Source organism: Sebastes fasciatus, chromosome 8, assembly GCF_043250625.1.
Source record: "Sebastes fasciatus isolate fSebFas1 chromosome 8, fSebFas1.pri, whole genome shotgun sequence".
In the NCBI taxonomy this organism is placed as follows: domain Eukaryota; kingdom Metazoa; phylum Chordata; class Actinopteri; order Perciformes; family Sebastidae; genus Sebastes; species Sebastes fasciatus.
This window is the reverse complement of record NC_133802.1, coordinates 11,844,165-11,861,735: the sequence shown is the minus strand read 5'-3', so window position 1 is coordinate 11,861,735 and position 17,571 is coordinate 11,844,165. Positions and strand designations below refer to the sequence as shown.

The 17,571-nt window shown below is 38.8% G+C and overlaps 2 protein-coding genes across 2 annotated transcripts; one reads left to right on the top strand and one right to left on the bottom strand.

Annotated features, from left to right (window-relative positions):
- The first annotated feature begins 1,095 nt into the window (after positions 1-1,095).
- pmelb (premelanosome protein b) lies at positions 1,096-13,516 on the top strand. The gene is made up of 12 exons (XM_074643364.1): positions 1,096-1,195; positions 3,575-3,670; positions 3,987-4,133; positions 4,785-4,913; positions 5,327-5,488; positions 6,874-7,203; positions 8,225-8,425; positions 9,772-9,909; positions 10,004-10,106; positions 10,201-10,406; positions 10,488-10,578; positions 12,394-13,516. Exons 1-12 carry the CDS (start codon positions 1,138-1,140, stop codon positions 12,554-12,556), a joined length of 1,824 nt encoding a protein of 607 aa, XP_074499465.1. The 5' UTR covers positions 1,096-1,137; the 3' UTR covers positions 12,557-13,516.
- On the bottom strand, positions 13,253-16,140 carry LOC141772419 (tubulin alpha chain-like). The gene is made up of 4 exons (XM_074643383.1): positions 15,981-16,140; positions 14,723-14,945; positions 14,479-14,627; positions 13,253-14,370 (listed from the first exon to the last, which is right to left on the bottom strand). The coding sequence occupies exons 1-4, from the start codon at positions 15,981-15,983 to the stop codon at positions 13,390-13,392; spliced, it is 1,356 nt and encodes a 451-aa protein (XP_074499484.1). The 5' UTR covers positions 15,984-16,140; the 3' UTR covers positions 13,253-13,389.
- Positions 16,141-17,571: the final 1,431 nt, after the last annotated feature.

The window sequence follows — 17,571 nt, the reverse complement described above, 5'->3', positions numbered from 1 at the left end:
GAACTTTATGTATCCTGAAGGAAAATGTGTTGCAGCTGTTACACTACAAAGTAGGAAAGAGTGCAAATATAAAACATTAATAATAAGGTGCAAATCCAAAATATTCACATACCAAAAATATAAACATGTTTACGATATGGATCCTAAAAATTAGCATGAGAAGGAATAATTACACAAGGTTAGTATTATTGTAAAATATTCACTTTACTGTTGATACAAGATATAACTGTACTACAGTATATTCAGTGGTGGGAGAAGTATTTCAACTCTTTATATTATTTATTATTATTATTATTTTAAAGTAAAAGTACCAATAACACAATATACAAATACTTGCATGTAAAATTCCAGCATCCAAAATGTTACTCAAGTAAAAATACACAAATATTACCAGCAAAATTAATCTGATTATGCAGGATATTATATTATTAGCTCATTAATACTGATACAGCATTTTAATGTTTTTACTGGTCTTTATGATAATTTTAACTACTTTATATCCACTGTTTGGTAATTTAATATATGCATCATATTTTATGAGCTTATCATTTATTTTGTGTGTAAATTAATCTATAACGTAATAATAATAATAATAATAACTACAGCTGTGAAATACTTGTAGTGGAGTAAATAGTACACTATTTTCCTCTCTGAACTGTAGAGGGTTAGAAGTATAAAGTGAAATAAACAGATAATATTAGGCAAACTATAAGTACATGCAATACTTGAGTAAATATTATATTCCTAACTATATATATATCACTGAACACAGCTTTATAATAATTTGAAAGTTATTTTTTTTGTTGGGTTTATGCACACTCGAGCATGTCTCGTGATCTAATCTGTTGCCATTAAAAAAAAGAACTTGTGGAATTCTGCATTTCTTATATGATTATGTGCTTCTTTCTCTGCTGTATGATCCAGAAACATGCTTTTTACTGTAAATACACAATTCACAAATCAGCCCAGGTGCCCCTAAAATGTGATTGGAGGAGGTCTGCAGGGCTTCATGAGGAAGGAGGCGTTTCTTCTGCTAATACTCTGTGTGAAGCCAAACATCAAACAGTTTATAAAGCCTGATCTCTGTTGTCTGGTGCTCACTAAAGGGATATTTCATACAGAGGAGTTGCACTGACGATGTGGACGTCTGCCGTGCTGTTGGTGTTGCTGGCAGTGGTTTCACCCACTGTGGCAAGTAAGTACTGAAAATACATCTATTATCTTCCAAAACAAAGTATTTCAAAGTGAGTATTTCTTTCTCAGGGTAGTGAAAGAGATTATTCACTGAGAGTTTTACAAACTAAAAGATAGAAAACGTCAATAATCAAAGTTATTAGTCTTTCTAACAGTGGCGCAGGAAGTACTTCTGTACTTCTTCTTCTTACTTCAGTAAAAATGGCAATACTGCAATATAAAAATACTTACTTTACTTTAAGTAAAAGTACTGCCGTAAATGTAAATATTATTAGATAAATTTAGTTTAAGTATCAAGTAAAAGTCCTCATAATTCAGGAAAATGGCTGTTACACTATTATATATAATTTATTATTATGAATATATATTAATATATAGATATCATATTATATATTATTTTTATTATATTATTGGATTATTATTACTGTGTAAGCAGAATTTTACTGTTGTAGTTGATTAAGAGGGAGCCAATTCTACCTATTTCTTTTATATATTGTTGGGTAGTTTGAGCATTGTTTTTTATTGGATGACCATATGTTTGTTTAAAGAATCTAAGTAAGTTGTAACTAAAGCTGTCACATAAATGTAGTGGAGTAAAACGTACAATATTTCCCTCTGAAATGTATTGAAGTAGAACTATAAAGTTACATGAAATGGAAATACTTGCGGAAAGTATCAGGAAACAGGACTTTATATTACGTGATATTACAGTTACAGTCTTAATTATGTTATACTGTGTAGATTTTATTTAATCCAGTCTGTTTTTTTTTTAACTTCTGTTTCTTTGTCATAATTTTCCCAGTAGAGTAATTTAGGAACTTTCTTAAACCTTCAGTAAATTGGCACATAGCAGCTCTGTCAATCAAGGTTTTGGTGAGGCGACCTCTACATTTCAATAAAGTGACAATTTTTTTTCCTTACATGGAGGTAAACCCAGTTTTCTAATAATATGTTTTGATCTATAAGATCTGAGTCTAGTCCAAGATCCAGTTTCATGTTTTTTCCCATGACCTCTGTATTCAACCATGCATGACACAGAATGTGACCTCTGTGAAGCAAAGCACCGACTATTTCTCTTAATCCTTTTATTCTTAAGTTAAAGGATAAGTTCAACATTCTTTCAAGTCTGTCTTGAAGCATCACGCACATGCCCATGTGTGCACTGAAAGAGTTACTGGTCGCTGTAATGATTCCTCCTCTCCATGCTGGGCTTGAAGAGATAACAAAATGTAAAGGACAGAGAAATACATTTCAAGACATGCATATATTTGACACTTTGAGAAAATGTCATGACTTTAAAGAAGTCAGAGGAATGAGTCATTTTCCAGCTGTTCATGCAAAATCTTACATTGATAATATGAATTTTCATTTTACAATTCACCATTCAATAATAAGAGTCATGCCAAAAGGGAAACATCATCATCAGCGTGAGGCCGGCCCCTGATCAATATACTCCCAAAATCCCACGGAAAAATATAAAACAGTTGCAGCAGAGTTTTTTTTAAATTTATTTTTATTTTATTTTATTATTTTCTTTCATATAAATGTATATATTTTTTATACTTATTTTATATTTATATGTGTGTGCATGTGTGTAATGCATGTTTTTGTGCAGGGGTGGGGCGGAGTGGAAAGGAGGGTGGGAAAAAGAAAATAGGAGAAATGGTGACCTGTAAACCCGGCACTGTGTTTATTGTTTGCTATGTTTGCTAATGTTTTTCACCACTATAAACTTTTTCTTTTAAAAGAAAAAAAGCAGGAAAAACATCATAGAGTTAAACTAAAAAAAAGTCTGATTTAGCTGTTGATTGGCTCTTTTATCTGCCATCGTGTTTAATCCAAACTCAGCCGTGTGACATTGTTAATCTGTGATAAAAGCATGCACACTCAGCTGAGCAGCACATGAGAGGGATTGGAGGGATGAGAGAATTATATTGGTGATATAACTCATTTGAACTTTGGTGGGCAGCTTCAATCACCTTCACATTTTGTCATTTCACTGGTGGTAAATACCACACAAAATATATATAAAAATACAAAATATATAAATTCCAACAATGGAATTTTGGAAACTGTAAACCCAATAAATTTTAAGAGTGTATTAGAATAAATCTAAATATATGCTGCAATATCTCTGAAAAAGAGGAGAAAAATAGGAAAAGCTTAGTAAAAATGAATGAATTCATTTTTATATTTATTTTATTTTATCTACTGGAATCTTCATATCTCCATATAAATTTAACTGTATGTTCGCTGTAGACTATTTTAACATTTTCACATGTTCAGCTGAGCTGCTGTTCACTGGGGAAATTAACATATATAACATATATGTGTATGGAGCAGTGTTCACATTCTGTTTTCAATATGTTTGATATTTCAGAGCCCAGAAACCGTTTCACTCGCTATCCATCATGGAACAATAAGATGTACCCAATCTGGAAAGATGGAGACCCACGATACAAAGACTCATGGAAAGGTACAGCTGATGAAATATTGTGGCATAATCACTTTTAAATGCTCATATTTTCTTTACTTTATATATATATTTCCCCCCCAAGTCTGTTTGGGGCATTTTTGTTAGATAGTGGCAGGAGGGAGGGATTCTATTACACAACAAAGATCCCTTGGGACATTGTGATTGGTCTTGGTATACCTCTTATTACTTCTGAAAAGAAAAGAATCCAAATGTCTGAATCATGTTATTACTCTGAAGCTCATTAAACATATTTGGAAACACAGACTTGTTCATTTTGTGTTTATTGCTCTGTGTTTTCATGTTTTTTTTCGTCCAGGTGGAAAAGTGACTTTCAATGTGGGGAACGATTCACCGACTCTGACTGCAGCCAAAGTTACTTTTACCATCGACTTGGAGTTCCCACACAACCAGAAGGTTCAGCCGAATGGAGACGTTGTTTGGGCGGAAGACTGCATAGTCAATGGTAACACATACACTACACACACCCAGGACAATACAGACTTTACTGTGTTTTTAGTGGTTGTCCTCACTGAGATATCTCAACAACTGTTGGATGGATTGCCATGAAAGTTTTGTGCTGATATTCATGATTCTCAGAGGATGAAACCTGAAGACTCTTGTGATCCCCTGACCTTTCCTCTATCACCACTATGAGATTGACATTTGTGTTAATTGGTGAAATGTCTCAACAATTATTGGATGGATTTACATTGGATTTGGTGCAGACGTTACAATAATGTCCTCCGGATAAATCGTAATCACTTTGGTGATCCCTTAACTTTACATTTAGCACCATCATCAGGTCAAAATCTAAATTACAACACTTTGATTTATTACAAAATACCTGCAAAGCTAATAATATTCCCATCATTCTCAGTTGCACTCTTGTGGTAATTAGCAAATATTAAGCTAAGATGGTGAACATGGTGAACATTAGCTAAACACCTGTATGTTAGCATTGTCATTGTGTGCATAATGCTGACATTAGCATTTAGCTCAAAGCCTCTGCTCTGTGGCTAAGTATAGCCTCAAACAGTTTCTAACATGGCTGCAGACTCTTCTAAATGTCTTTGTCGGGTCTCTAACAATCACAACACTCTTGCTCCTGCTACAGGAACAAAGTACCATGAGTCTGAACCAGTATACCCAACTCTGAACTCAGACTGGGAGTCTGTTTTCCCTGATGGGACACCGATTAAGAAGGACAAGAGGCCGGCCTACGTGTTTGTCTGGAAGACCTGGGGTGAGTGGAGCCGCCGTCTTTTCTGAGGGTCACAGAGTTTGTTAAGGCACATGCCATGACCTGAAATATGAGCCAGGGTGGATTATGTATGAGCCTGATCATATGATCAGATTATGTCAGATTATGTCACTTCATCTTTAAAACAAACAATCCATGAATTTCAGTTATAGGATTCAGAGTTTGCATGTGTTGATGGCACAAGGTTTCAATAATATTGTATGTAAAAAAAGTGTCATAAAAAGTAAAGTGTATGTTAGCATTTATATCTTCTTCAAGCAAGCTCTGACCCTGAACGCATCATACAAAAAGTTTTGTATTATTATTAGATGAATGCCTTAAGATGATGTATAGATATTTGTAGTAAAGAGACAACAAAGTGCATCTCATATCTACTCTGGATGCTCATTTGGCAGGTCAGTACTGGCAGGTGGCAGATGACTCCTCTTCCTCCCTGACCATCGACACAGACAACATCCCACTGGGCTCCTACACCATTGACATCGTCATCTACCACTACCGCAGCAAGGAGAAGTTCATCCCTCTGGGATACGCCTCCACTCAGTTCTCCATCACTGGTTAGGAGACTGTATAAAAAACTTTGTTAACATTAATATTTTCTTTGGACCCTCTCCCTGGCCAACATCCTCAAATAATAGAGTTTTTACAGAAAAGATTTCTTAATTAAAGGGACTATTTGTAACTTTCAGAAATGCTTCTTAACAGCGACACCTGTGGCCGTGAAAATAAACGAAAGTCAGCGTCGGGCTCGCGCTTGCTCGCTCTAAATATACCTGAACGAGCATCGCTCAAAACAGTGAGGCGACACACGTCAGCTAAAAGCACAATATCACTCTATATTTCAGCTGCTTGGCAGTAATGTTAGCTGACCAGACGAAGGTCTCTCCATGAACATGATTTAGATCTGATCCTAGTGTTGGCTTTTCCTGCCTAAGTGCAGGCTGAGGCAGCGGAGCTCTGCAGCGAGTCTCCTCTGCTCTCTCCGCCCGCAGCCGGAGAGAGCAGAGGAGACACCGGCACCCGGTCGGTAACGAGAAGACAACGCAAAGCTCCGTCACTTCACAAGATACGGAAAACCTCTGTTGGTCTGGAGGAGCTGCAGCAGTTATTTCTGCACAAACGTCCCCTGTGCATTCACTAGATATTCTCAGAGCTAAACTAACTCTTCTGCAGTGTGGAGTGAGCGCGCGTTCACGTCTAGAGGTGGAGCGAGCTGAGCTGTCTGAGTGAAGGCGAGCAGGCAGAGGAGGAGGGTACAGCGGCTACACGCGAACGCGCATATGCGAGCGCGCATGTGTGACGACCCGCTACATTTATGCGCGTACAAAGTTACAAATAGTCCCTTTAAGGTGAAAGTTGTGGCATAAATACTTGTTACATTTTATTGGATTGTTTCTCTTAAAAACCTCTTATATCATTCAGATAATCCATAAATAACCCCTTATGAGTTAAGGTAAAATCAGCTTTTGAGGGTTTTTAAAAGCACCTTAAACTGTGGAGATAAACAATCAAAACCCTCTTATAGACATTGATCCATTCATCTATTAATCAATCTCAAATTTGCATCTTAATGGAAAAACTACTAATTAAGGTGTCAATACCTGTAATGTTATTATAAATTTTAAGTTTTTTTTTACATTTTTAAGGGATTGTTATCCATTAAAATGAACCAATACTAACTGAAAGCACGCATAAGATCCATTAAAGACCCTTAATAGAATATGTAGGATCGGCTCAAATTAAAAGCCAAAGAAAGTAAAGAAAATAGTCTATGACACAGGACACCATTATAGTAGGATTCTCAGGTATTAGTTCATTAGAATGTGCAACGCAGAATCACATCATGTTAATATAATTGTGCACTAAATAAGACAACCTGTACTTATTCTTGTACTGTAAGCTCTAAAATGTTATTGACATCATTATTTGTTGTTCTCCCCAGATCAAATCCCTTTTGCCGTATCTCTGGACCAAGTGAACGACATTGTGGTCGGGGACATGCGCTTCATCCAGAACCGGGCCATCGCCTTTACCATCACCCTCCACGACCCGAGCCAGTACCTCAGCAACGCAGACATCACCTACAACTGGGACTTTGGGGATGAAAGTGGAGCCCTGATATCCAGAGAGCTGACCGTCACTCACACTTACATCAACTCTGGCTCATTCAAGCCTAAGGTGGTGATCCAGGCAGTCATCCCAGATAAGGCCTGCGACCCGGCTGATCTGCCAACCAAGGCCCCCGGTCCACCTATTCATCACGGCACCACAGGTAAAGAGCAGGTGTTAAACAAACATGTTACATTCTAGTTTAGAATGAGTCCTTCATATCTACTTAGAGAGCGGGTCCTCTTCACGGAGTCCACCATAGTTGCTCCACCATGTTTCTACAGTAGCCGAGAACGGACAAACCAAACACTGACTCTAGAGAGAGCCTTTAAACATTACCTGAAGGTCACCATAGTTCTCCAACACGCTTGGGAAACTGCAGTAACGTGAGCCGCAGAGTGCTAAACCGTGATACCGCCAGCCGTCGTCTGACTTCCGATGCTCCTGAAGTAGTGTTATAATGGTAAGGATAGTCTCTGAGCACTCTGCGGCTCACGTTACCTCAGTCTTGGAAAGGGAGGAGTGAGCGGAGGGGTACTCAGTTGGTTGCAATCTGCAACCACACCACTAGATGCCAAATCCTACACACTGTACCTTTAAGTACAATTTTGAGGTACTTGTACTTTACTTGAGTATTTCCATTTTACGCCACTTTATAGCCTACTTCTACTACACTACATCTCAGAGGGAAATATTATATAATAATATATTTTTTTACTCCTCTACCAGTATTTACTACCTTTAGTTACTTTGTAGATTCATATTAATAAAACAAAATAAAATAAACACTTATTGATCCATTGAAGAAATTCACAAGATACCCGGCAGTATGGTAAAAAAATATTAAAGTGATTATTGATGCATCAATAATTATAATCCAATAATATAATATATATATAATATATATATTATACTGAAATGGCCCTTTCTGTATGATGAGTACTTTTACTTTTGGAACTTCTAACTTCTTCTAACTTCTTTAATACAGGACTTTTACATGTACGGTGACAGTATTTCTACACTGTGGTACTACTTAAGTAAAATATCTGAGTGCTTCTTCCAAGAAAGCGAATATTTCCTGAAATGTCCAACTTTTTTCAGCATGTGATAATATTTACAATATTTGTAGTCATGTATGTTACCTTAGCTTTACATGTACACCTACATCAATCTTCTCTATTTAGTGAAAGCTGCTGCACTGGCGTCTGCTATCCCCATACTGGTTTCCACCAAGGCAACTGGTCTGACTGTCAACATGATTCCTTCAGACACAGAGGAGGACAACACTGAGGATGAGGCCTCCACTGCCCCCAACACACTGCCTGCCCAGGAAACACCCACTGTGGTCAACCCTGACATGCCTGCTGTTAGTGAGGGGCAGACAGGTGAGCTTTTTAAATAGATGTACATATACTGTTATTTAGAACATCATTTTACCAGAAGATCACTTGTTTGATTTGTGTCCTGTTAAAGTGCAAAATACCAGCTGACCGACTGCCAGATGAGATAAAATCATCAGCCGATTTTCTTAAATGTAAATGTGATGTAAATCTTTAAAGAAACTCTGCCTGTTCTTTATTGTTTGAATTCTGATTTGCATGCTGACTCAGAGTGTTCGGCTCAGTTTTTCTTATCTAATTTGATTCATTTATGGATCTACACCAATCCAAGGGTTAGCATGTTAAGAAAACTTATAGCTCAAGTCATTTATTTTATTAATAAAGTGTTTCTGTCAACTTGATATTTGATGAAAGGCTTTTTCACAGTACAGCGCAGAATAAAAGCTTCTGGTTTCATTATTTACAGGAGGCATTATGCATGAATGCCTTTAGCCATGTTGAGTTTATTGTCCAGCAAAGGTAGAATAAAGTCCTACATTCAAATCTTTACTTGAATAAAGTACAAAAGTATCAGCCTCAAAATAGACTCAAAATACAAAAAGTAAAAGTACTAATTTGGCAGAATGGCCCATTTAAGAATAATGTATATTATATTATTGAATTATAATTGTTGATGCATTAATTTTTACATCATTTTGCTGTTACAGCTGGTAAATGTGGAGCTATTTGTTTTGCTTTATTTTCTGCAGGGTAGCTTGTGAATTTCACCAAAGGATCAAAAAAGTTGTATCCATAATAATATATCATAATGTAATTGCTGATTATATTTTGTATTTTCAGTCTGAATCTGCAAAGTAACTAAAGATCAAAAGACAAAAGTAGTGGAGTAAAAAAAGTGCAATATTTCCCTCTGAATTGTTGTGGAGCAGAAGTATAAAGTAGCATAAAATGGAAATACTAAAGTAAAGTACAAGTACAATAAGGGTTCAAGGTTCTTTATTTGTCATTTCTGTGTACTTTCATACATAAAAACGAAATTTTGTTTCCCAATCCATACATACAATACATACAACAACCAACAATAACAACCATGACAGTAGACAATCAGACAATAAACGACAAGTCATTAAACCAGTTTCCACACGTGGACGAACACTTAGAACGAACAGACAAACAGTTTGACAGATCAGAGGTATACAGATGTATTTAGTTACTTTCCACCACTGGTTAAAGCTGATGCATCCAGTAATAATGCTATTTTGCACCGGCAGAATTTAGCTATCAAACCACTATACCAGGCAGAACAAACATAATCAAAATAACACTGCATCAATGTCATAAACAATCAGTTATTAGTGAACTAATACCCTGCTGCTGTTTATTCTCACCAGATGATAAGCAAACAGTGACCCTGATGGGCCGAGCTAAAGTGGTGGTCGTTGCTAAGAGGGACGCTGATGATGAACCCTCTGACGACGACTGTGTGATATATCGTTATGGCTCCTTCTGCACCGGCATCGAAGTGTTTCGTGAGTTACATTTCAATAGCGATATGTTCATCAAGATGTAAAACAATGAAAACTTGTGACATGATTGTCAGTGACCTCTTGTCTTTGTTTTCAGAGGGCATTGAAAAAGTAGAGATTGTACAAATGGACAATGCTGTCATGGCAACACCTGACATGGGTAGAAATGTTGTGGACATCACTGTTACCTGCCAGGGAAGGTGAATGATCCTGCACTTAACTTGATCAAATAATCCTTTAAATAAAAGCATGTTATTGTTTATTCTGACTCACTGGAGCATCTTCTTCCTCCAGTCTTCCTAAAGAGGTGTGCAGCGTGATCCTGGATGCAGAGTGCTTGAGGCCAATTCACACAGTGTGCAACATGGTGGAGCCCACCAAAGAGTGCCAGCTGGTGTTACGTCACTTCTTCAATGACTCTGGTGTCTACTGCATCAACGTGTCCATGGCCAACGACGTCAGTTTAGCTGTCACCAGTGCCAAAGTCAACGTCGACATAGGTAACGCAACACAACCACTATACAACAGTTCAGTACATGTCTGCTTTATCCTGCTTACTGAATGTGTGATCCTTGTTTCAGGTTCAGGTCTGTCCTCTCCTGGCACCATCGCCGTTGTGTTGGGTGTCCTGGTACTCGTTCTAGCAATAGGAATAATGGCATATTCTTACAAGTAAGAACTGACTTTCCAAATTACAATTATACACAATCTCATTTCTTTACTTTGAGGGGCACGTTTGGTAATATTCTATATTTGTCTTATTGTCAACACATCCCATGAAAAGTGAAGCCAAAGATTGTTGCATGTCATACCCGTGGATACCGCATTGGCTGCTTCAGCCTGTTGCTGCGATACGTCAACGCCATATTGGGGAAGTCAGGACTGGCCTGTTAACAAATACAAGTGAACCGGGGAGCTGTCGTTTTTCTGGATAAAAAGCACTATAACATTTCTCAAACGTTTTTAATGAGTCGTTTTTATATTCAAGGGTTTATGATGTAGCCTACGTGGAGTAGAAAAATATTTTTTTGTCTCTACAAGGCTATAATCGCTGCTAGATGCTAAAAAGAGTGTGTATTAATGTTATGTTTAACGTTACGTGAATTAATTATAACCTTAACCCCTTATAATTTTACTTTCCTCTGTAGCCAGTTACCCAGTTATGCTAAAAAATACTTTAACTATTGGCGTTTAACTTGTGTACCTGCTAGTTAATCTCCACAACATGTTAGCGAACCTAAAATAACTTAAAAATATCATTGAATTAAAAAAGTTAGCTAAATATTGCTGAGAGTTAGTGTTCCAAAACTCAAGACATCAGCATTATTGTTTGTGATATCTGACACATCGTAAATTTCATGTTTTAAGTATGATATTATGTTAGACATGAAGATCTTTAAGCTAACATTAGCGTTGCTATTGGTAGAGAATTAGCTGACAATAACAAACGCTAGCTAACATTAGCTCTTATCTGATGAACTACGGAAACAAACGTTTTGTAAAGATGTAACTTAAACTGTAATGTTGATGATGTGAAAAATTCTTAAAGGAAAATGTGTCATGAGAGTACAACTTTTTAATAATTAACTATTGAACCTCACCATATCAACAAACAGACCAGCCGGTGATCCATCAACCGGACCAGTAACATTACTGTACTGTTTTTATCCCAATTTTTTGTTTTTTGGGGGGAAATTTAACATACACTACTCCACGAAGATTATAGATGTTTAAATATAAAAATGACTCATTAAAATCGGTTGAGAAATGTAGACGTAATGGTGCTTTTTATCCAGAAAAACGGCCACGTTCACTTGTATACAGGCCAATCCTGCCCTCCCCAATATGGCGGTGAAGTTGACGTATGATCCAAAGGCCAATGCAGCATCTACGTATATGTATCTATGGTCATACCCCAATCTCTCCCCCAGTTTCCTGTCAACCTCTTCACTGTCAAACCGTCCAATAGAAATGAAAATGCTGAAAAAAGATCTTAAAACAAAAAACAGACATTGTAGTTTGTTTTGGCTCAATCCCATATGTAGACCTACTGTCCTGCTGGTGAATACTCACTAAAGGTCAAAGTGTGTATTAATCTGCAGCTGAAATTAGTCCCAGATAAACAAACTATTTGTATCTGTTTGAGTAACATTTGCTAAAAACTACATTGCCCAGCTGTTTGAGGAAATAACTTATTCACATTTTAAGTTAACAGTAGGTGGCTATAATCAATGGTATATCATGTTTCAGCTCATTGTTTTGATTTTACAGCAGCTTTACTATTTTGGTTCACTCTCACAGCTCTCATAGCATCATTTTTGGCCGCAGCTAGTAGTGGAATAAGCGCTATACCTTTACAGCCCCAAACAGCAGACAGACTAAGTGACATATAGCTGGTGAACATAGTGGAGCTTTTAGCAGCGAAAGAGACGGATACAGTATTTCCTTCAGGAGTTTGTAGATGACATTTTGTGCTTCACTCAACAGGCGCTTTAAGGCCTACCGTCCTCTGAAGGAAGGACTGATTGCGTCTGCAGACCAGCAGGTCGGCCGGGCTCAGGCCTGCTCTGGAGCCTCGATGTTCTGGAAGCTGCTGAACAGACGGGGAACTGTGGACGACTGCCCGCTGTTGCAGGAGCGGCCGGTGTGAACCAGCCTCAAACCACCAAATACAAAACCAAGAAACTTATGATTTGCAAGTTTTCTACACCTGAGATGTCTTTTTGTACTTTTTTTTTTTTTTTTTACATATTTTCTAAATGACAAACTCAAGAATGTGTAACATTTTGAATTTTTTCGATTAAAAAATATACTGGAATTATACTTTAGGCATGCTCTGATCTTTTGTACCTACAGCAAAAGTGTATTCTTTCATTTGGACAAAACTGAATTTGAATGTTTTTCCAATAAACTTTGCTCAAAACAGTTGTGCAGGCTTGTTTGACTGTGATTCATGGCACTTTTCTAAGCAAATATTATACAGATTGAGAAGTCAGTTGAGACATACTGTATATCATTTTTCATGAACTTACTGTATATTAATAAGGTTTCCTACATAAATCAGGGACCCTAAATGGAAAAAAAGCATTGTATTGCTGTCGAGGTACCAAAGCTTCAACATGGCAGCTTACTGTATATCAGCTTATTAACGACAAACTGTAATACTTGTGTTAAATGTTTAGAAGTGCATATATGCTGCATAATTTAATAAGGAAAGATTTAAATGCTCATGGTGTTATGAGTCTACAACTTCATGATATGGGATAGCTCAAAATTCTGAATTTCAACATTTTGTAGAACACTCAATATACGTATATTTAGTTTGAATTTATAAAAGACAAACACATTCACATTCACATGTCATAGGAATTTTATTTAGAACAGAGCAAAACTGTTAATTGTCAAACATTTCTGTTTGGAATGCATTCAAGACACACATTGCAATCAACTGTTTCCTGTGTAACTAGTGCCTTTTTGTTCCTTTTAATATTCCTCTCCTTCCTCCTCTCCCTCACCCTCAATAGAGTCGACTCCAACCTCCTCATAATCCTTCTCCAGAGCTGCCATGTCCTCTCTGGCCTCAGAGAACTCTCCCTCCTCCATACCCTCACCCACATACCAGTGAACGAAGGCACGCTTAGCGTACATCAGATCAAACTTGTGGTCAAGTCGAGCCCAGGCCTCTGCAATAGCAGTGGTGTTGCTCAGCATGCACACAGCCCTCTGGACCTTGGCCAGGTCTCCACCAGGAACTACAGTGGGTGGCTGGTAGTTGATGCCCACCTTGAAACCAGTGGGGCACCAGTCCACAAACTGGATGGAGCGCTTGGTTTTAATGGTGGCAATGGCGGCATTCACATCTTTGGGCACCACATCACCACGGTACAAAAGGCAGCAAGCCATGTATTTGCCGTGGCGAGGGTCACATTTCACCATCTGATTGGCTGGCTCGAAGCAGGAGTTGGTGATTTCTGACACTGAGAGCTGCTCGTGGTACGCCTTCTCAGTAGAGATAACAGGAGCATAGGTGGCCAGAGGGAAGTGGATACGGGGATATGGCACCAAGTTGGTCTGGAACTCGGTCAGATCAACATTGAGGGCACCATCGAAACGAAGGGAAGCAGTGATGGAGGACACAATCTGACTGATCAACCTGTTCAGGTTGGTGTAAGTGGGACGCTCGATATCGAGGTTCCTACGACAGATATCATATATGGCCTCATTATCTACCATGAAGGCACAGTCAGAGTGCTCCAGGGTGGTGTGGGTGGTCAGGATGGCGTTGTAGGGCTCCACCACAGCGGTGGACACCTGGGGAGCTGGGTAGACGGAGAACTCCAGCTTTGACTTCTTGCCGTAGTCGACAGACAGACGCTCCATCAGCAGGGAGGTGAAACCAGAGCCGGTGCCACCTCCGAAGCTGTGGAAAACCAGGAAGCCCTGGAGGCCAGTGCACTGGTCAGACTGAGGACAGAGAGGGAGAGACACTGATCACATATGAGATACAGCTATGTCATTTGATTTAATATTTGAAATCAAAATTAGGAATGGATCCCTCCTGAAGTTACCCACCAGTTTGCGGACCCTGTCCAGCACCAGGTCGATGATCTCTTTGCCGATGGTGTAGTGTCCACGGGCGTAGTTGTTGGCAGCATCCTCCTTGCCAGTGATCAGCTGTTCAGGGTGGAAGAGCTGGCGGTAGATCCCACTGCGCACCTCATCTAAGGAGACCGATTCGATCAGAAATGACTAAAGGGTTAAGTTAGCTTAATGACTAAATAAAAAGCTAACTAATCTATATTTAATTGGAGTTTACCGATGACAGTGGGCTCCAGGTCAACAAAAATAGCTCTGGGGACGTGCTTTCCAGCTCCAGTTTCACTGAAGAAGGTGTTGAAGGAATCGTCTCCTCCTCCCCGAGTCTTGTCACTGGGCATCTGTCCATCCGGCTGGATCCCATGTTCCAGGCAGTAAAGCTCCCAGCAGGCATTGCCAATCTGAACGCCAGCCTGACCAACGTGGATAGAGATACACTCACGCTTGAGGAAAGAAAAAACAAGAGGTCATTTACTTGTATGCATTTAGCTTTAATTTCATGTTCATAAACATGAAATCTACCACAATAATTGTAATATATGGGGATCATTCAGTTGCTCCCCTTATCTGAGATGATCAGGCAGTACAGCAGGAGGCACCTCCCTGCACCACAATCTGCAGGGGACACAAATGCCTGACAGCAGCCCCCACAGAGACAGCAGGACGCTCCTCTCGTCTTTCCTGCAGTCCATTTTGTCCTCTTGTCTTTTTCATCCCCCACTCTCTCTCCCTCTCCCTCCCTCTCCCTCTTTTGCAAGCATAAGCACAAATGCAAATCAATTTGCCTGTGCACATCATTACTCTGGAATATTCCACTCGCTCTTGTGCCTCAAGGATGCACAATCACAGCAAATGCTTGCACATAATAATTAATATAACTAAATAAATTAGCAGTTTTGGATGAAGTCAAATTATTGTATTTATGTTAACTTTCATGTCATGCTTAAAATAGAAGCTGTGTGTTGCATCAATTTTGTATTATTATTATTATATGGATGAGATTAAAAATAGAATTGCTGCTATATATGAATTAATAATGATAGCTGCAGTCTAATGTCATCCATCCCTCTTCAATCTGCCCTCCCTTCCTTCCAACAGGGTAGGGCATTGGCAAAGTTTAAATATGACATTAAATATGACAAAAAATAAAAATATAAAGAAATTTAAAGCTGCTGCTTTATAAAGATAAACAGATGAATCCACCTGGAGACAGTCACTGCGTTGTTCTCATCACTACACAATGACAATAACACTGTGCCAATGCTGCGAACCAGTCTGTGCATCAACAAACATACTGTCCACTTTCATCCCTAAATCTAATGAATTTTTAATTTATAGCTATACATGTGGCTGATTATGAAACTGGAGAGGCTCGTCCAGAGATGGAGACGCGTTAACGACGTTGTTTAACAACCGAGATTCTCATTTCTACCTCACAAAACTGCGTCAGACACACAGATGAGGGAAAGTCAACTTACCATGTTGTCGTTAGAGTTTCAAAGAGGGAGAGCAGGAGTGAGAAATGTGAAGAAAAAAGGTATTTTTTTCTAAAAAGCGGTGTGGCTTGCGTCGCGTGTTGTACCCAACGGGGTCGATGCAACAACTGCTGAATGAGAGGGAGGTGCTACCTATATTTATACACACAGGCAGAGAGAGATCAGTGCACTGTGGACAAAATAAAGCTTTTACTAGCACACCATTTGGTAATGTGCTTTAAACCATATTGTTCTGTATTTTACATTCAAATTTGAGCACAATTTGTATTATTATTTTTATAAAGTGCACTGCAATAAGATATGTAGTAGCCTATAGTGTTGGCATTGTATTTTTTGATGTGATTAAGAATAAAAATAGGTATTATTTGATGGCTCTTATGGCACTTTTTTATTTTATTTTTTGTTATTATTATTATTATTATTATTATTATCATTTTAGCTTTAAGCCTTGTTGCAATATATTTTCCTTTTTTTGTGTGCAGAAATTAAATTAAAGGTCATTCTTATTGAATAAAGGGCTAGTTCAAACAAAGCCAATTTATTATGCATGCAGGGGAATGAGCAAGGATTATGTAGGTGTGACAAATCAATGCAAAGATAGCCATATCCTGGTGCATATAAGGACATTCTGTGTAAAACAATATCTGTGATTTTTCTGATGCATTATTTATAATTGATGCAAGATGGCTGAATGCTTCCACTGCACAAGACGCTTCCATCTTCCAAGCTGATATCCCCTCCCTCTTTGTCCCAGATTCTCTGCAATGATGTCATTCAGTGGGCCGATCACGTGACTGCCAGTCAGCCTGCTGTGTGTGTCTCTGTCTGTGTGTGTGTGTGTGTGTGTGTGTGTGTGTGTGTGTGGGGGTGGGGGTTGGACACTGTCAGCTGGACACTGACATTTGGGCGTGCTTCCTCTGGTGCTGTCTTATCTGAGGAACTGAGCAGTTTATGTGACATAATGGCTGCACTAAAGCACTTCATGTGTGTATATGGTGCTTGTTCACAGTGTGACTCCTGCAGCAACGATGTTACATCCCTGCCCTATAAACTGGCTGGAACCCCGAAGGGAAGCTGCAAACATAATCAGCACCTTCCACTGCAAAATCCTTAATGCAGTATGAGCTCATTTTGTCAGAGAGAGTGCCTACCACCATAATGTTTGAGTTCTCATCATTTATTTAGCAGGGAAGTGAGGATGTATAATTTACAACCAGCTTTTTGTGGCTGCTGTACTCGATGTGAACTGTAGGGGATGAAAGAGAGAAGGACAGGAAGCAGCAATGGCTCCCAGCCAGGACTTCTTCAGAGAACATTCTCCACTCCCCTTCATCATCCTCCTCCTCCTCCTCCTCCTCCTCAGCAGCTGTGAGACAGGGAGGGTCTGAGCAGCTGAAGAGGAGAGAGAGAGGATGGGAATGCTAGAGAGATGGGAGTGGTCCTTCACGGCATGAAATTGACCGCACTGCATCATGCAAAGAGAGAATATGATACCCGACAGAGTGACAAAGCATATTTTCCATCACAGCAGGATTTGAATGTTTTAATACAGGTGCAGTTATATAAAGTGGGT